We start from the raw sequence: 16,501 nt of genomic DNA on the forward strand, positions 1-16,501 counted from the left end.
AATCGTTTCAAGTGCTGGGTTTGGATGTGGGAAGTCCAGGCTGAGATCCCCACTTAGCTAGGAAGCTTACTAGGTGGGCTAGAGAAAGGCTTTAGCAAACCGTCCAACCTACCTCACAGAGTTGTTGTGGGGTGAGGAAATCATTCTGAGCTCCCTGAAGGATGAGAGAAATGTAACCAACAAAATAATCCAAATTGTTTTTTGGTTTTTTTTACTCACCCAGGGAGCTTTTTTTCTTTAGCTTTTCTTATTCCCTGCACTTTTTTGTACTGCAGTTCTCTAGCCTTATGTCTTGTTCACCTGAAAAGCCAGGTCTCTTTTCAACATTTGTATACCAGTGACTGTGCACATTCTGTGAATAATAATGGACCTGAATCTAACTGTAGTGAGTCATTACTAAATCCCACTGAAATTACTGGGTCATGTTACTCATGAAATTGTGGTGGTGGTGGTGGTGGTGGTGGTGGTTATTAAACACACAGAGAGAGTATGCTATGACAGTAGAGTTATTTATTTTGTGGCTTTTATCGATTCACATACACATTCCATGAAAATGAAATGGCAAGAGTGATTCTCCCACTGGCCACCACTGTGGGGGGTACATATTTGGATCTGTGCAGAATATGGATCCTTCATGAGGGTCAGGATCCAGACATTCAAACGTGCTCATAAAAGAACTGATAGTTGAACAGGCAGGGTTCTTCTTTTTTTAACAGCAGCTCATCCACTTCCAGCACCAAACTTTTAACCCCTGACACAGGCCCCACCCCAAAAAAGCTGGTTTAAAAATGACTTGCAATGCAGCTATTCCAACAAGCTATGCTAGGATTTATTTTGGATAATAGCATATTTCAGTAGGTGCAACTTACTCCAGCAACCCATGACCATCTGAGGAGCTGTCCAAAGGATAAGATTGTGGGAAACAGCAATGTCTTCATTTTGAAAAGGTGTAACTGAGGTAAGAATATGCAATGTGATTTATTCACATGAAAGGCAATGGAAATTCAAGAAATTGAGTCCTTTGTCATTCAGTCTGCTTTCTTCTCTGGGGCAACATGCACATCATGAAATGCAAATGTACACATTTCTTTGGCATCATCCAAACACTCACAATGCCAGTGTTTTTGATTCATCTGTCTGCTCACTTTAACACAGTTCTAAAAGGAGACTATGGGTGGCATTCAACTAAGGTGTACACAGATTAGGCCCACTGAAATGAACGGACATCTAATTTGGGTGCAATGATTTCAATGGGTCTACTCTTGAGTAAGACATAATTGAAAATCACCCTACACCAAAACCACTGGGGTAAAATTTAGAACACCTTCCAAAACTAATATTTGCTTGCAATATTTTGTACCCAGCATTTCGGTCCCAGGGCAACTAACAACCATTGTGTCCTGGCTCCCATGATGTATTGTAGAAAGACAGTGCTGAAATGTTAAAGACGGCTCTAAAAACCTTTAAAACTACATCAGGTGAGTTCAGATCAGAACAGTTCATGGTTCACCAGATCCCTCCTCCATTCCTACTTCCAACATAGCACACAGACTTCAGTGCTAGGTTTAGGAACCACATGCAATGGAAATGAGCATTAGATACAAATGCCCTTCTCCAATCCCAGTGTGGTTGATGGACTTGAGCATGTCAAAAGCTTCTTTTAACATTGCACCAAGCTGACTTGCAGAATCCGAGCTTTCTAAAAAGGGTTCTGGGTGCAGCTCTGCCTCCAGGTGCTTTGCATGTGCTTCAGTGGCTTGGAGTCAGCATCTTCACGCTGGCAATAGGCGGCATTTGAGCAAAAAATTACAACACAGGGACAAAAAGAATCCCCACCATTCCAACCTGAATTAACCATAAACCAGCAACAAAACTACTACATTAGGCGACATTAAAAAGTGTTAGCATTGTTAGAATTTTATTAACCAGCCCTTGTTTTGATGATGTAACTTGGCTTCTATAGAATTGAATATCAATGCCAAAGAAAAACAACCTATTTAGTACACCATGCAACAAGGAGGGCTTGTGAACTGGGACTGTCTGAAAGAAATGACAAGCAAAGAGGGAAAACAACTTGCTGCTTCACATTTTAATTTCAAATGATGACACACCAAAAATGCTTAACTGAGTGCTCTTAGAAATGAACATGCTTTGCTTACCTCTCTAAGATGGATGTTCTCCTTCTCTTTCTGGTCTAAAATCACCTCTAAATGATTAACCTGAGATTCAGCCTCAGCCATCCTTCGCGTCCGTTCGTTGTCATCGTCCATCCCTTTGGACGGCAAGCCTTTGCTCTGCAACATTTCTAAGAGCTTTTTGATGGATTCATCTCTGGCATTCAGGGTCTGTTTCTGGGTTTCAATTCTCAGCTCCATTTCTTCCAAGGTTTTCCTCAAGAGAAACAGCTCTTTTGCCTGCCTGTCATGCTCAGCTTGAAGCCTCCGAAAGTTCTCCTCCGTAAGCTCAATGGTGAAATGCTCAGCACCACGGTTTCCACTTTCTTGTTGAAGGAGATGGTTAAGGTCTCTCTGGGTCCGAAGCTCATCTTGGAGTGCCTGAATAGTTAGCTGAAGGTGCTGCAAGGTAAAAGGAATAGCCGAGTGAGGATTTATTCAACGGATCTACAAAAATGCAATGCCACAATCATTAATAAAACTAGTGGTGAAAATCTAGCGGTGTGCAAGTGATGTTATTTTGCAATGGACCTCCTTGACTGCTGTTAGAAATCATGAAAAGATGGATGCAAACACACAAAGACAGTGCCAGTTACAGGTACCAGTAATAGTGAAGAACAAATCCTAAGACAAGGAAGTGAAAAAAGGCAGTAAGTAAAGGATGTAGATGTCAAAGAGTGACACTTCCGCTAGCAAACACTGCATCTGCTGAGCCTGAATATTCAGTTTTCAGGGTTTTCTTAGACATAAAGTCTGCTTCTTCGTACAGTGCAATTGTGTAAGTTATTAGTGCTAATCACTTGGTATGAAAATAAAGAAATTAAAATGTTAAATGACACTGCTAATGAAAACTATGATCCAGTTAGTTTAGGAAGTCAGATTACTGTATCTACAGCAAGCATATAAAAGATCACACATTAAGCGATATTGCACTTTCCAAACAAATTGACTGCAAAGAGTGAACAAACCTTTGTTCTCCTGGCATCCAAAAACTGAACAGCATGGGAAATGAAAAAAAATGAAGCAAAATCAACATAAAGTTTAGGTGCAAGCAAAGGAGATTCAACAGAAAATACTAAATTTAACAGAAAGTACAATGAACAGAAAAGAAAACAACACTTTATACAAGACAGTCACAATTTTACAGTATTTGCACACACAGAGAGACATACACACACACACATATTTCAAGCAGTCAAAACTATACTCTTAGAGGTAAGAAAAGAAGAACTTGGTCTGGATCCAAAAAAATGAAACAAAAAATTACCTTCTAGCACTGTCCTGCAAATGTCCAGGCAAGTGTTAATTGAAAAGTTCAAACCCTGGTCGACTTGTATTAGCAGTTCTTGTTAAGTAAGAGATTGTGCAAGGGTAATGACATGTATCACCTTTTCATGCATCATTCTAGTACGTGATACAGAACAGCCCTTCCATCTGTAAACATCTGTACCTAGAAACACATCTTTGGATCCAAACCATGGTTCATAAATTATATACAATAAAGTTTCCAGTCCTCAAAAAAGAGTTACAAGATGGTACATCCTCTTGGGACTGTACCACCTCAAAATAGATGTGGGAGGGATTGAGTGACTGAGTGTTCCTCAATATTTTCTGTTCACAAAGACAGCTAGAAAGTCAAAAGGAAGAATTCCAAGCTTAGCCTTTTTTCTGGCATACAGGGAAATTTCAATATTGTCACCCACCTGCATCCTGGCGGGTGCTCTACCATGAGTTATTTTTGACCATTAAGCAACGTTTTATAAAGCATCCATTTATATTTCACTTCCTTTTAGTCATCAATAGTAGGGGGTTTTTCCATACAGCATGCTCTTAATCAGTGGTTCCCAATTAGTGGTCTGTGGAGCCCAGGGGGATCCACATAATCTGTTGAAGACTAGGGGGTCCGTGGCACCATCCACATAACAATAACTACCACAGAAATATCAAAATTTTAAAACGTAGGGGGTCCATAGCTTGGCTTTTGAAAAATAGGGGCCCACAGTACTTAGCAAACTGGGAACTACTGCTCTTAACTATTCTTTTCTTGCTGCTGGGTGTGTTAAGTCACTGTCTTAACCCCCTCGCATTGCACCTGGAACTTGACATATACACAGGCTCCACCCACCCACCGACATACGCTCACACACCTGTGTCAATTAAAATGTTTGAAAGATGCCGAGGAAATATATTGTTCACAGTACAGACCAGGATATGGACCTGTAAGCTCCTGTGCATTCACAGGACTTCAAATATGTGGTGGCTGGAGGCAGAGCAAACAGGGACTATCCAACCTCTCTCCCCCTCCCGGTTCATCTGTATCTATGGTCGTCAAGGGACATCTCTACTCCCTTCAGAACCCACTTTCTATGAAGTATAATATGAAGAAAGCAGTCAAGAACAGAAGGAATGTTTGAGTGTGGTCTGCTTCCACTGCTTCCATTTAGTGTGGAACTGCCACCCATCATTCACTCAGTTCTTTATAGGACATCTACATAACATTGTCACTGGGTAATAGTCTTCGGTTTTTTTGTTATCATGTCTCAGAAAATCTAGGAGAGAAGGGGATGGCCCTCTCCACGGATCAGGATGGTCCTTGGTGCTCCTCTTTGATCTTGCTCAGGGGGTTCTGACTCGCGCAGTGATTTGTGAGGGGCTGAGCCCTATCACCATATCTGTTTGGAGGGGAAAGGCTATGTTTCATCTTTAAAAAACACACAGTAACCTTACAGTGTACAAGGGAAACAGTAATTAAGAGAGACACCCTGAACTGCCTACAGCTTGGACAGGGTCAGGGGGAGGCGACCTGATGTAACATTGCAAGAGTGTGGAGAAACTTGCAGAGCCTTTATCCAGACACAGAAGAAATGCAAATTAGCATTTATATTATTTTTTGCCATGGAAACGCTTGGAAAGCAGGGAGCCTATCACTACTTTGCAGGCTCCGCCACAACCCAGTGCTGCTGTGAGCCAGCAGCTCTCTCCCTTTAACAGCTCTAGAAAACTCAGGACCAATCACCACACTGTCCTTCTCCAGCCTCCAGAGCAAGCAAGGGAGGCTCCTGATATGGCTCTGGATAAGACAAAGTTCCTTTCATCCCCCTTACATACGAAAAGGCCAAATGCTATATAACATATTTTTAAATAACTATTCCCATTTCCCATTCTTCAACAAGTTTATCTGCTTAAACCCAATTACTTCGATAAACACATCTTCCTAGATCAAAGACCAGGTACCTGCACCCCTCCAAATACTGGATTACAAATCCCACCATCTCTGCACCCTGGTTGTGCTGGCAGGGGCTGATGGCAGGGGCGGAGCAAGGGGATGCGGGAGGTGCGGAGTGCCCCAGGTGCCACCACTGAGGGGGGTGACAAAATGCTGGCCAGCACTGCATCTGCCCACTGCCTTCCCCCCAGCTGTAGGGTTGCTGAGTGGGAGGAGGCAGGCAGACTCCTCAGAGGTCCTGCACTGCGTCCCACCCCTATGGGCGGCGCACCCCACCCCTGGGTGCAACACCCCAGGAGCTCAAGCGGCTTCCTCCACCGCTGGCTGATGGGAGCTGGATTCCAACAACATACAAAAAGCCATAGGTTCTCCATGTCTGCTGTAAGCACTTTAAAAAACTGGTTAAATTTTTAATTTCTGCAATTTCACATTAATGAACTACTGCAAACAACCGTATTTTTTTAAAAAAACAAAACAGTTGGTGGCTTTACATTTTTGGGTTTGTTTTTTGTACAAACACACACCTAAAAGACAGTGCTAACGTGGTGCTGAGTGGAGAGAAGAAGAAACAATGAAGTGAAGTGCCTGCTTCACATGTAAAGAGAAGTTTCTCTGTGTGAAAAGGGAGTGCCTGGATAACAAGTTAATAAAAGGTGTAGGGAAGAAGGATGTGAAACTGCCATGAAGCTTGTCAGTTTCAGCCACTGCTTTCCTTTATTCTTTTGGTGAGGTGGCTTGGGGGAACAATTAATTAAAGCAATAGCTTCAGAATTAAAGTGACTATGAGGAATAGGGGAAAGAGAAGGGGGAAATACTGACCACACAACTATCTCACACCCACTGTGGGGCTGAAACATAGTGAGATGCACACCTTAAATGAAAGGCTGTGTCTCATGAAGTGTGGAAAGTCAACTGCAATTCCTCTCGCAGCTTACGATGGAACAGCAACAAAAGAGCAATTCTAGGAGCTGCCCATCTGGCAGCATCCTGTGACATATAGGTAGTTTATAGCCATTTTGGTCTATTAGATTAACACAACACGATGCACCAAAGCTCAAAATATGGCCTACCAAGCAAGAAAGAAACAACTGAAAAATAATGGGCAGAAATAGGCAAACCTTTTCTGAGTTCAGAAGAGGGTGAAATTGCAGCTAAAGGCACTCCAAAGCAAGTGGACGTCAGCTTTAATTTAAACATGGAAGCTAATGCACTTGATTTAGCTTTCGTGCAGAGGCAGATGAGACTGCTTCTATGCTACCAAGTGATTAACCGTCAGTCATATTTATTTACAACTCCAACATTTCAGCAATGAAAATAGGGACAGTCGGGTGAATTTCTAACATGTCCCTTACATGCCGATCTGGTTGGGTTTTAATGCTTAGTTATGATTTACGGACATGCCTTAGGCTCAAGCTCAGCTGCAAGGAGATTAGACACTTTTGCTTCTTAACCATGGTTTATCGTCGGGTCCAAATCTGAAACCATGGTTAAGGGCATTGGCGTTGCATCCAATTTTGCTGCTTGAGGCAAAATGGCAAATGCCTTCCTGCCCTGCTACCACTGTCAGCAGAGAAGCAGTGCCAGCATCAGGTGAAATCTCGCTCATGCATGTGAATTTACATGTAAGTAAACTAGATTCTTAAGGAAATGAGTGCTCACTGGAAGGACAGATCGTGAAGCTGAGGCTCCAATACTTTGGCCACCTCATGAGAAGAGAAGACTCCCTGGAAAAGACCCTGATGTTGGGAAAGATTGAGGACACAAGAAGAAGGGGACGACAGAGGACGAGATGGTTGGATAGTGTTCACGAAGCTACCAGCATGAGTCTGACCAAACTGCGGGAGGCAGTGGAAGACAGAAGTGCCTGGCGTGCTCTGGTCCATGGGGTCATGAAGAGTCGGACACAACTAAACGACTAAACAACAACAACAAACTAGATTCAAGGCAGACCTCTCAAGAGATTCAACACCTAGAAACCTGGACCAAAGTTGACAACTTCAAAAATGGGCCTAGTGCTCATGAGAGCAAGCTCATGCACTTTTCAAAATGCTGAATTCCAAAAGGCAAAATTTGGACGATTTTTACGTGAAGCAAATTTCCAAAGGGGGAGGGGGCACATCTGCACAGAGATATACTTTGCACTTCCTGTCAGTGAAGGTTTCATCACAAAAAACCACATGTGGATGACAGATTTGCAGTGTAGTCCTCAAAGGCACTGCCTTACTTCTTCTCACAGGGATTAGTGGTTTCACCACTATGAAAAAAATTTAAAGGGTGTATGCCAGAGGTCTCCAAAGGCCCGAGGGACTCGTTTATCCGGCCCGCAGCGACCCCCACCGCCCGCTGCCAATGCCCACTCTTACCGGCACTGCCCTGCTCGGCTGCCCAATTCTGGGTTGGAGGAGCACCGGAAATAGCTTGTGCGCATGTGCAAGCGTTATTTCCGGTGCACATCCAGGTCGGAGGAGGCCCGTGCACATGCACACAAGCTATTTCCGGTGCTCCTCCGACCCGGAAGTGCGCCGGTAATAGCGTGTGCAAACGCATATGGACACGCGCTCCCCCACCCTCCGGCCCGCCGTATAATCGGCGCTGGAGACACCGGCCCGAGGCTTTGCTGATCCCTGGTGTATGCAGAGGTGCAACTGGAGTGGAGCTACCATTGCATTTGTGTTTTCTCTCTGCACTTCTCACATAAAAGTGGCACAGCTTGAAGATGCTGCCAATTTTTCATATGGCCAGGCACACTCTTATTACTTCTTAGGGTTGGAATGGCCTGAAACACTTGATCTAATAGTAATTATGATAAATGTACAGTGGTACCTCGGGTTACATACGCCTCAGGTTACATACGCTTCAGGTTACAGACTCTGCTAACCCAGAAATAGTACCTCGGGTTAAGAACTTTGCTTCAGGATGAGAACAGAAATTGTGCTCCGGCGGCATGGCGGCAGCAGGAGGCCCCATTAGCTAAAGTGGTGCTTCAGGTTAAGAACAGTTTCAGGTTAAGAACGGACCTCCGGAATGAATTAAGTACTTAACCCGAGGTACCAGTGTAGTAGCATTCAATTATTCTCTATCTTAGGCAATTCAAATTGTGTGAGGAGGATGGGATAGAGGGACTCAAAATGAGTTATAGTATCGGAAAAAGAATTATTTACTTTTTCTTCTACAAAAGGTAAAGAGGAAGTGAAAAAGAGGAAGTGAAAAAAATAGTACAGATAATAGGAGTTAGTCCAACAATGTTGGGTTTCTATGAATTATTTAACTTAAAATACCACCTAGACTTCAATCACTTTCAGAGATTTTGATGCAATGAAATTACAGTCATACCTCGGGTTACAGCTGCTTCAGGTTGCGTTTTTTTGGGTTACACACCCGCCGAAACCCAGAAGTACTGGAACGGGTTACTTCCAGGTTTTGGCGGTCGTGCATACACAGAAGCACTAAATCGTGCTTTGCGCATGCACAGACACACCACTGCGGGTTGCGAATGTGCATCCCACACAGATCACGTTCACAACCCAAGTGTCCACTGTAGTACACATAAACTGATTTATTTATATATACTCAGATGTATGCCCAACGGAGTTCAGTGGAACAAACTCCTAAGTAAATATGCATATTTTCACACTCTTACACCATTTAGTGTGAAATTCTACATACCTTTTCCTGAGAATAAGCTGAATGCAGTGAAACTTACTTCTGGGTCGACACACATAGAATTAAACAGTCAGTTTATCCAATGGGACAATTCCCCAGCCCCAAGGCTGCAGTTGTAATCATACCTACTCAGGAGTAAATTCCACTCCAATTCCACTTACTTCCAAATGTGTTCAAGGACTGGTTTGCACCTCTACGTACTACATAGTCCTAAATATGTGACGTGAGACCAGAAGGTAATTTGGTTTGTATACAGGTCCGATGAAGCAGTATATCTACATCTGTAGGCAGACACACAGATAGGCTGGAAGTTCTATGCTGGAATATAAACATCCTAGAGATAGATATAATTTAAATAAATTAAATAAAGTCGCATAATGTACTAATTAGAAAAGTTAAGATCAAAGATCCTAAACTGTTGACCTGACCATTTTACTAAATGAAACGAATTTGAAGCTGTTCCTTCAAAAACAGAGTTACTTACATTCTTCACTGCATCACCAATTCTCTAGTTGTGCATACTGAATATACCAATATCCTTTCTCCAAAGAACCATTCTGTTTGGATTCCAAAAAGCCCAAGTTCCCACAATTCCCTCACGTGTCTTCAGAATAACAGAAAGCCAGCCTCAGCATTCCCAGCTGAGTCTGGATTCCCAACTGTCTCTTGTCTACAAAAAGCTCTCAGAATCTGAATTGCAGAGTTCACTGCAAGCAGCTATTCTGAAGTCCCTGAACGGAATCCCTGGCATTTATTTATTTATTATCCCAGCAGCAGTTAGACCTTGAACAGAACATTAAGAAAGCTTAGATGCATTCAAACCCCTTTAAATAGCAAGCAGGGGTGGTTTGGGGGTGGGAGTAAACCCCAGGAGAGGTTTACTAATGAACATTAAAGGACATGAATTTACATTACATTCTCCCTAGCTTTTCCTTGCCTGATAAAAAGCAAAACATAACACACTCCTTGGGATTATTCCTATTATTTACATAGTAATTTGAATCAAACTAGTTACTTTTTTAAAAACAAAAACAAAAACACTGTTTGGATTCAGAGAAGCATGTGTAGAACTCTGCTCATGTGATGGGATCAAAAAACTGGCAAGATTTGGCAGAGTTGCCTTGCCGATTCACACAACACATCTTTGGATCCAAGTCAGAAAATACTTTCATATGGAATAAACAGACTTCATGTATTTATATCATTCTCAGGGAATGGGGAAAATCAGAAGCAACAGCAGTGCCCTCTGGTCAGATACAGGTCTGCTACTGTGAAGGAAGAGCTTTCTCTCCAGCAACCTGGTGACAAGGGTCACTTTTTTGTTGTTAATAATGTGTGCTTTCCTGTCTGACTAAAGAGGCTTCGACAGCGGCTATTTTCCGGAATTGCCATCATTCATTTACTCCACAGTTAACAGAGAATGATGGCGTTGTCAATGCATTGCATTGCATTGAAGTCTTTTCTATGTTGTCATGGGATGCAGAATATGCTATCTCTTCAGAAACTAAGATTTTTCAGACACAACAGGGCTCCTATGTGTTTAACAGATCCTTAGAAGGGAGGTTTCTGTTGTTGTTTCAGCTTCTCTCAACATTTTCTTATGGGGTAGGCCAACTTGTGCTTGCCAAAAATTCCTCTGCAGCCATCAAGAAACAGGAGTGCTACCCTATATTCAGTATAGTGTATGATAGGGAATAGCTGTATGGATTTTTCATTTTGTGTTATTGATTCTGCAGGGATGGACCTCAGAAATTCTACACTCATGTAGCCTCTAAATAAAAAACATTTTCCGCAATGGAACTTAAGGGGGGCTCAGAAAAAGGAAAATGTGTTAGTAGTAGCATGTGTGGTATATATAGTATACAAAATGCAAAACAATTCTATTGTTCTAAAGGACATTGGCCACATATAGGCACCTTACTGTAATGGTGGAGGGGGGGAGGGAGAAAACCAAAGTATATGGCCTGCTTAGCCTAACAATTAAGAGTAGGGAACTGCATAACACTATTCAGCTATATTAGCAGTTGCTAATCAACAAGATTTTGAATGAGAAAATCTGGCATCATTCAGTACCTGACAGTCATATAATGAAGTGAGGAACCACTGCTTTTAAATTGCATTGACCTGCAATATGGAACCTCATGCTGCAGAATCAGGTCACCATCCTGGTGTGACATGATAGAACAGGGATAGCCCACACTGGGCCCTCCAGATGTTTGTGAGCACAACTCCCATCAGCCCCAATCAGCACAGTCATTGCCACATGGAGAGCAATACATTAGCTACCCCAGTATTTTAATAAAGAACATGGTGCCTAATACAGCACTGTATTTCCTGCTTCTCAGAATGCTCCTCTTCCCTGGTCAAATATTCAAATATTTAACCAGCTACAGTGGTGCCTCGCAAGACAAAATTAATCCGTTCCGCGAGTCTCTTCGTCTTGCGGTTTTTTCGTCTTGCGAAGCACGGCTATTAGCGGCTTAGCGGCTATTAACGGCTTAGCGGCTTTAAGAAAAAGGAAACAAACTCGCAAGAACTCGCAAGACGTTTCGTCTTGCGAAGCAAGCCCATAGGGAAATTCGTCTTGCGGAACGACTCAAAAAACGGAAAACTCTTTCGTCTAGCGAGTTTTTCGTCTTGCGAGGTATTCGTCTTGCGGGGCACCACTGTATGTGGGTTCTTCTTTTCAAAGCATCATACAAAGTAATAACGGACACGGGTGGTGCTGTGGTCTAAACCACTAAGCCTCTTGGGCTTGACGATCAGAAGATTGGCGGTTTGAATCTGCATGACAGGGTAAGCTCCTGTTGCTCTGTCCCAGCTTCTGCCAACCTAGCAGTTCGAAAGCATGCCAACACAATTAGATAAATAGGTGCCGTTGTGGTGGGAAGGTAAACAGCGTTTCCGTGTACTCCGACACTCGTCACGGTCCTCTTTGCACCGGTAGCGGTTTAGTCATGTTGGCCACATGACCCGGAAATCTGTCTGTGGACAAACACCTGTTCCCTCGGCCTGAAAGCGAGATGAGCGCCATACCCCATTGTCACCTTTGACTGCACTTAATTGTCCAGGGGTTCTTTCCTTCTCCTTTTTTTTCCTTACAAAGTAACACTTTTTGGCACAATCAGAAAAATAAAAACCATATTGCAACCGTAATTTCATTTTTGACACAATCTCCAGAGTGGGAAATATAACACAAAAAGAGAATCTTAAAAATCCAGTCCTTCCTAACCACATTTAGTTGGAAATAATTCCGTGAGATTACTTTTAATCATCATGCTTAGGATGGTTACTGCAAAGTTTTGAGTGACAGGATCACCTGTAGACAGGCAGGCTGGAGAGGAGTGAGAACAGATATCCCAGCTTTAAAAACTATAACTGGTATACAGAAACAAAGCAACCAGTTGGCAGCTGCAGTAAAAGAACTTAAGTAATTGTGATATATAATTAGTTTTTGCTCAAATCCTGTAAAAAGGGTATCTGTCACTATGCTCTGTCAGAGACGGCAAATGAAAGATTTTTTTATTATTTATTTTTAAAAAGAAAAAAAGACAGAAGATCTGATCACAACGCCTTTTACGACACTCCAACAGAGAAAATGACCGTCTGGAAAGGCTGTTTCATCCTGAGATAATAAAACAGACTAGATGACTAGGGAGAGCCGATCGTTAGAAAGACAGCATCTCAGATTTTGAAAAATCCATGAAGCAGAGGCTGAAACTCCACACCACCATATAACACTGTAGTTTTTCGCAGTCAGATTCACTGTCGGTACCTAATTGTTGAGGGCTGAATAACGGATACATGGAATAAAGAAGGGATGCAAGCCTCTCATTTGGCCTGAAGATGGCAACAAATACATGCTCTGCAAATAAGGATGAACTGAGCAAAAAGACCAATTGAAACATATGCTGGGATTCTCCGGTGATACAGATGGTGCAATCCCAGTACAAGTCAGCAGAATGTAAATGCATTTAGGTTCATACAGTCTTGTGCCCCTATTGTTAAGCATTAGCAATTATGCTAGCAAACTTTGCTTCAATTTCTGATGCATGAAGATAAGATTTTAAAAAATAGCACGAGAACACAGCAATCCTGTGCATGTTTACTTAGTCCCATGAGCTTGGTGCAGCTTCCTGCCAGTTATGTGCACATGGGATTGTAATAAAAGACCTAGTCTTAGTTTTACTGTTCTTAGATTCTTTCCCGCAGGTGCTGTAGCTGAACGGCAGGTTGGTCAGACTAAGGAACCCCACCCCTCCCCCCCAAAAAAATCCATGGCCTGATTGTGGATAAAGAGGCTGATCTGGCCTGTATCCCAGAGATCTGTGTGAGTGAGCAGGGTGGAGTTGGTCTAAGCCGGACAGAAGCTTCCTGGGCACCAGGAAGGAGGCACCAGGGAAACATTTAGGGGACTAGACTAGCCCCACTAGTCCACAGACCGGATGCCACTGTCAAGGGTGGTATATAAATTTAATAAATAATAAATAAAATTCCCAGTAGTAAGCTTTCTCCTCACACATATAAAAGTGTGTGTTGTCCAGTTGATAAAATGCTATCAATTTTTTGCTTTCTTTTGAAATTCCTCCATTCAAAATATATGCCGTTGTAAACCAGTTTTCTATTCTTTATCCATAAAACAGGAATGACAGCAGTCTATCTCTCAGGGTTCTTGTAAAAGTAAACAAAGACTGAACAGTTCGTCATTAAAGGGTCCATAGACACACACACACACACACACACACACACACACACACACACCCCTTTTTAAAAACCTGCAGATGGTTGAGGTGCTTGTGTTTTGATTTTGATTTTAACTTGGGGGTATTTTTCACCTTTATCACTGCATAGTCAAAATACAATCAGCTGTAATATGGGACTAACTATACATGGTTGATGTAAGAATTCCTGAGATATGTCATGCTTTTTCAGCAGTTAGGAAAGGGATTATATAAATACCAAGGAGAGAGCAAAAGAACGGTGTTCAGATATCTGTGATATTTGAAATGATGGGATACTTCAGCCAAAATCAAGCACCGTAGAGTTCCATTGACTGCAGAAAGCCGGATATATGAGCGCATCCTTCAGTTTTCTGTTGCATAAATATGATTTTAAATGCCTTATTTATTGCTGCATGGTCCTCACGCAAGTTTTCAAAATGTCTAGGTAACACTTTAAGGGAAAGCAATCATAATTCTAATTTCCTCTCCATCAATGGCAGCTATAGAAGCACAAGCAATAGTTTGCTTCTATATATGCATGCATCCATGCCATTGCAGGTATTCGGCACATGCTAGGCAAATGTACTCCTAGGCTCTTTTCTGATTCAACTTCTGCAGTAGCTCCTATAAGCCCATAAACACAGAATGCCATTCAAGAGGAGACCCAATCCTTTCTCCAGCTCCTCACATCCCTGTGTTCCACTGCTGCCTGCCACCTAGTAACTGTTCTTCCATCACACAATTGTGCCACAGGAGGAGGCTGTGTAAGTATAGCAGCAGACTCCACTGCTCTTTACCAGCAGAAAGGCTATGTTTAGGTCATGCTGTTGGCATGAGGCCACCAGCCGTGCCATCCTGCTCATACTCACTCTACCAGCTGGTGTGAAGAGCTGCTAGTATCACTACTGGACTAAGAGCGATATATATTTTTAAAACCCACCAAGCTTCCTATCTGCTTCACTGGCACAAAAAAGATAGGATATATCCTGCACAGGGGAAAATAATAAAAGCAGAGCTGAAGGATTATTTAATTGTTCCTCTGCCTTCAGGTCAGGAGACTTTCATCTGTATCATCTCGCAACAGAAACATGCATTGTCCAATGCATGAGACAATGCAGATTTTAATGTTAATAATGGCATTTGACAGGACTGAAAGCTCAGGGTTTTGCTTTTGTTTTTGCTTTAATTATAAATCCCCAGCCTTCACTGTAAGCTGGCACAAGTCATTTTCAGTACTGGAACGTATGTACAGAAACTAGGTTTATAAATTATTTGTGACACTGCCAAAATTTCCTGGAGCGATGTAGAGCATTTTCTTAAAGGCAGAGTCAGTGTGCTCTGAATTCCCTTGCCAGTAATGAAGAAAATGTTACAGATTGACTTTTACAGGTGCTTTTCACTCCCTGCTTCCCATTTCAGTTCAGAGAGTGTGAAAGAACAGCAATTCTGGAAAAGCAGGTCACAGATACTTTTAAGTTATTGCAGCCCAGTGATCCTTTTTTGCTCAATACTTTCTGAATGTTGGTGCACATCATCGCAGCCCATAATCAGTCAAATATTTTTAATATCTCAAATTTGCTATTCTCAGGGATCCATAAATGTTGGCTTTGCTGACTACCCAGTAATTATTTGTGGTCAGTACCAGTTCCCATCACCCAACCCCACCCGCCAAGAGGTTGGGCAATTTCTCATTTGTGTGGGAGAAGGTAAGAAGCAGTAGAAGTATCTCCTGCTAGTCAGAAAGGACTCCTGCCATTTCTTATCTACTAAAAAATACTGCATTGGAAATGCAAATCCAGGATAAATAGCTGTGTGGTTCTGGATCTCCTGCTTCTTACCAGAAGGCAGGTGTACTCACCTTCCCTGAGCAGATTTGGAGATGTCTAGCCATTCTGATTCAGCACAATCCCAGGATTAAAATGGAACAACCATTGTATGGTCCATGGTAACTATGATCAAGCTAACTTATTAAAGAAGAATACATATAAACAGACTTGAGGAAAATGGGTATTTTTTGTAAGGGTTTGGAACAAAATGATAATGTCGAACCTTACGCTGCTTTCAATCTGCTGTAACAGTGTTGCTTTATGCTCTTTATCTTTGGTTTATTTTGTTTAATAATAATAAAGAGGGGGAAAGAAAAAGGCAAATGCCATGATAGGGATCATTAGGAAAGGCTTTGAAAAGAAAGCTGCCAATATTTTAAAACTTAGCAAAAAGAGAATAACCATTGTTTAAATATAGTCAAATAAACATTAGGTGATGCTTTTAATAAAGAAGATACTCAATGCATTCCAAAGAGGTTGTTCGTTGTAGTAGAAAAAGAAAACAAAAATGAGTTCTTTGGTGCCTTAAAAAATAGCAAACAGATGCTTACATGCTCCCCTCTCTGCTACGTGATGAGACGTGTTAGGGCAAGGGTAGAGAACTTTGCCAGAGCACTGGGGCCCCAGCAACTGCCCCCAAGTACCAGGTCTTCATGTCAAAGCTGAGGAAGAAGAGAGCAGCAGCAGAGCTATTATTTGTCTGACGTACAATAATCCCAGGGACGCGGGTGGCGCTGTGGGTTAAACCACTGAGCCTAGGACTTGCTGATCAGAAGGTTGGTGGTTCGAATCCCCGTGACGGGGTGAGCTCCTGTTGCTCAGTCCCTGCTCCTGCCCACCTAGAATTTCGAAAGCATATCAAAGTGCAAATATGTACCACTCCGGCGGGAA

The 16,501-nt window shown here is 42.3% G+C and overlaps 1 protein-coding gene across 11 annotated transcripts in view; it reads right to left on the reverse strand.

Annotated features, from left to right (window-relative positions):
- Positions 1-16,501, reverse strand: part of ERC2 (ELKS/RAB6-interacting/CAST family member 2) — a 526,798-nt gene that overhangs the window by 429,247 nt on the left and 81,050 nt on the right. For 6 of the 11 annotated variants that reach the window (XR_013983318.1, XR_013983319.1, XR_013983320.1 and 3 more), the window contains exons 3-4: positions 3,143-3,166; positions 2,160-2,576 (exon numbers count right to left, since the gene is read on the reverse strand). Coding sequence is in view for 3 of the 11 variants with exons in the window: in XM_080996736.1 (XP_080852862.1) it covers positions 2,160-2,576; positions 3,143-3,166 (441 nt within the window). In the remaining 8 variants the exon portion in view is untranslated. The remainder of the gene's footprint in view (positions 1-2,159; positions 2,577-3,142; positions 3,167-16,501) is intronic. The other 5 variants (XR_013983315.1, XR_013983316.1, XR_013983317.1 and 2 more) reach the window with 1 other exon arrangement.

Source organism: Podarcis pityusensis, assembly GCF_964106645.2.
Source record: "Podarcis pityusensis genome assembly, chromosome: 2".
Lineage (NCBI taxonomy): Eukaryota > Metazoa > Chordata > Lepidosauria > Squamata > Lacertidae > Podarcis > Podarcis pityusensis.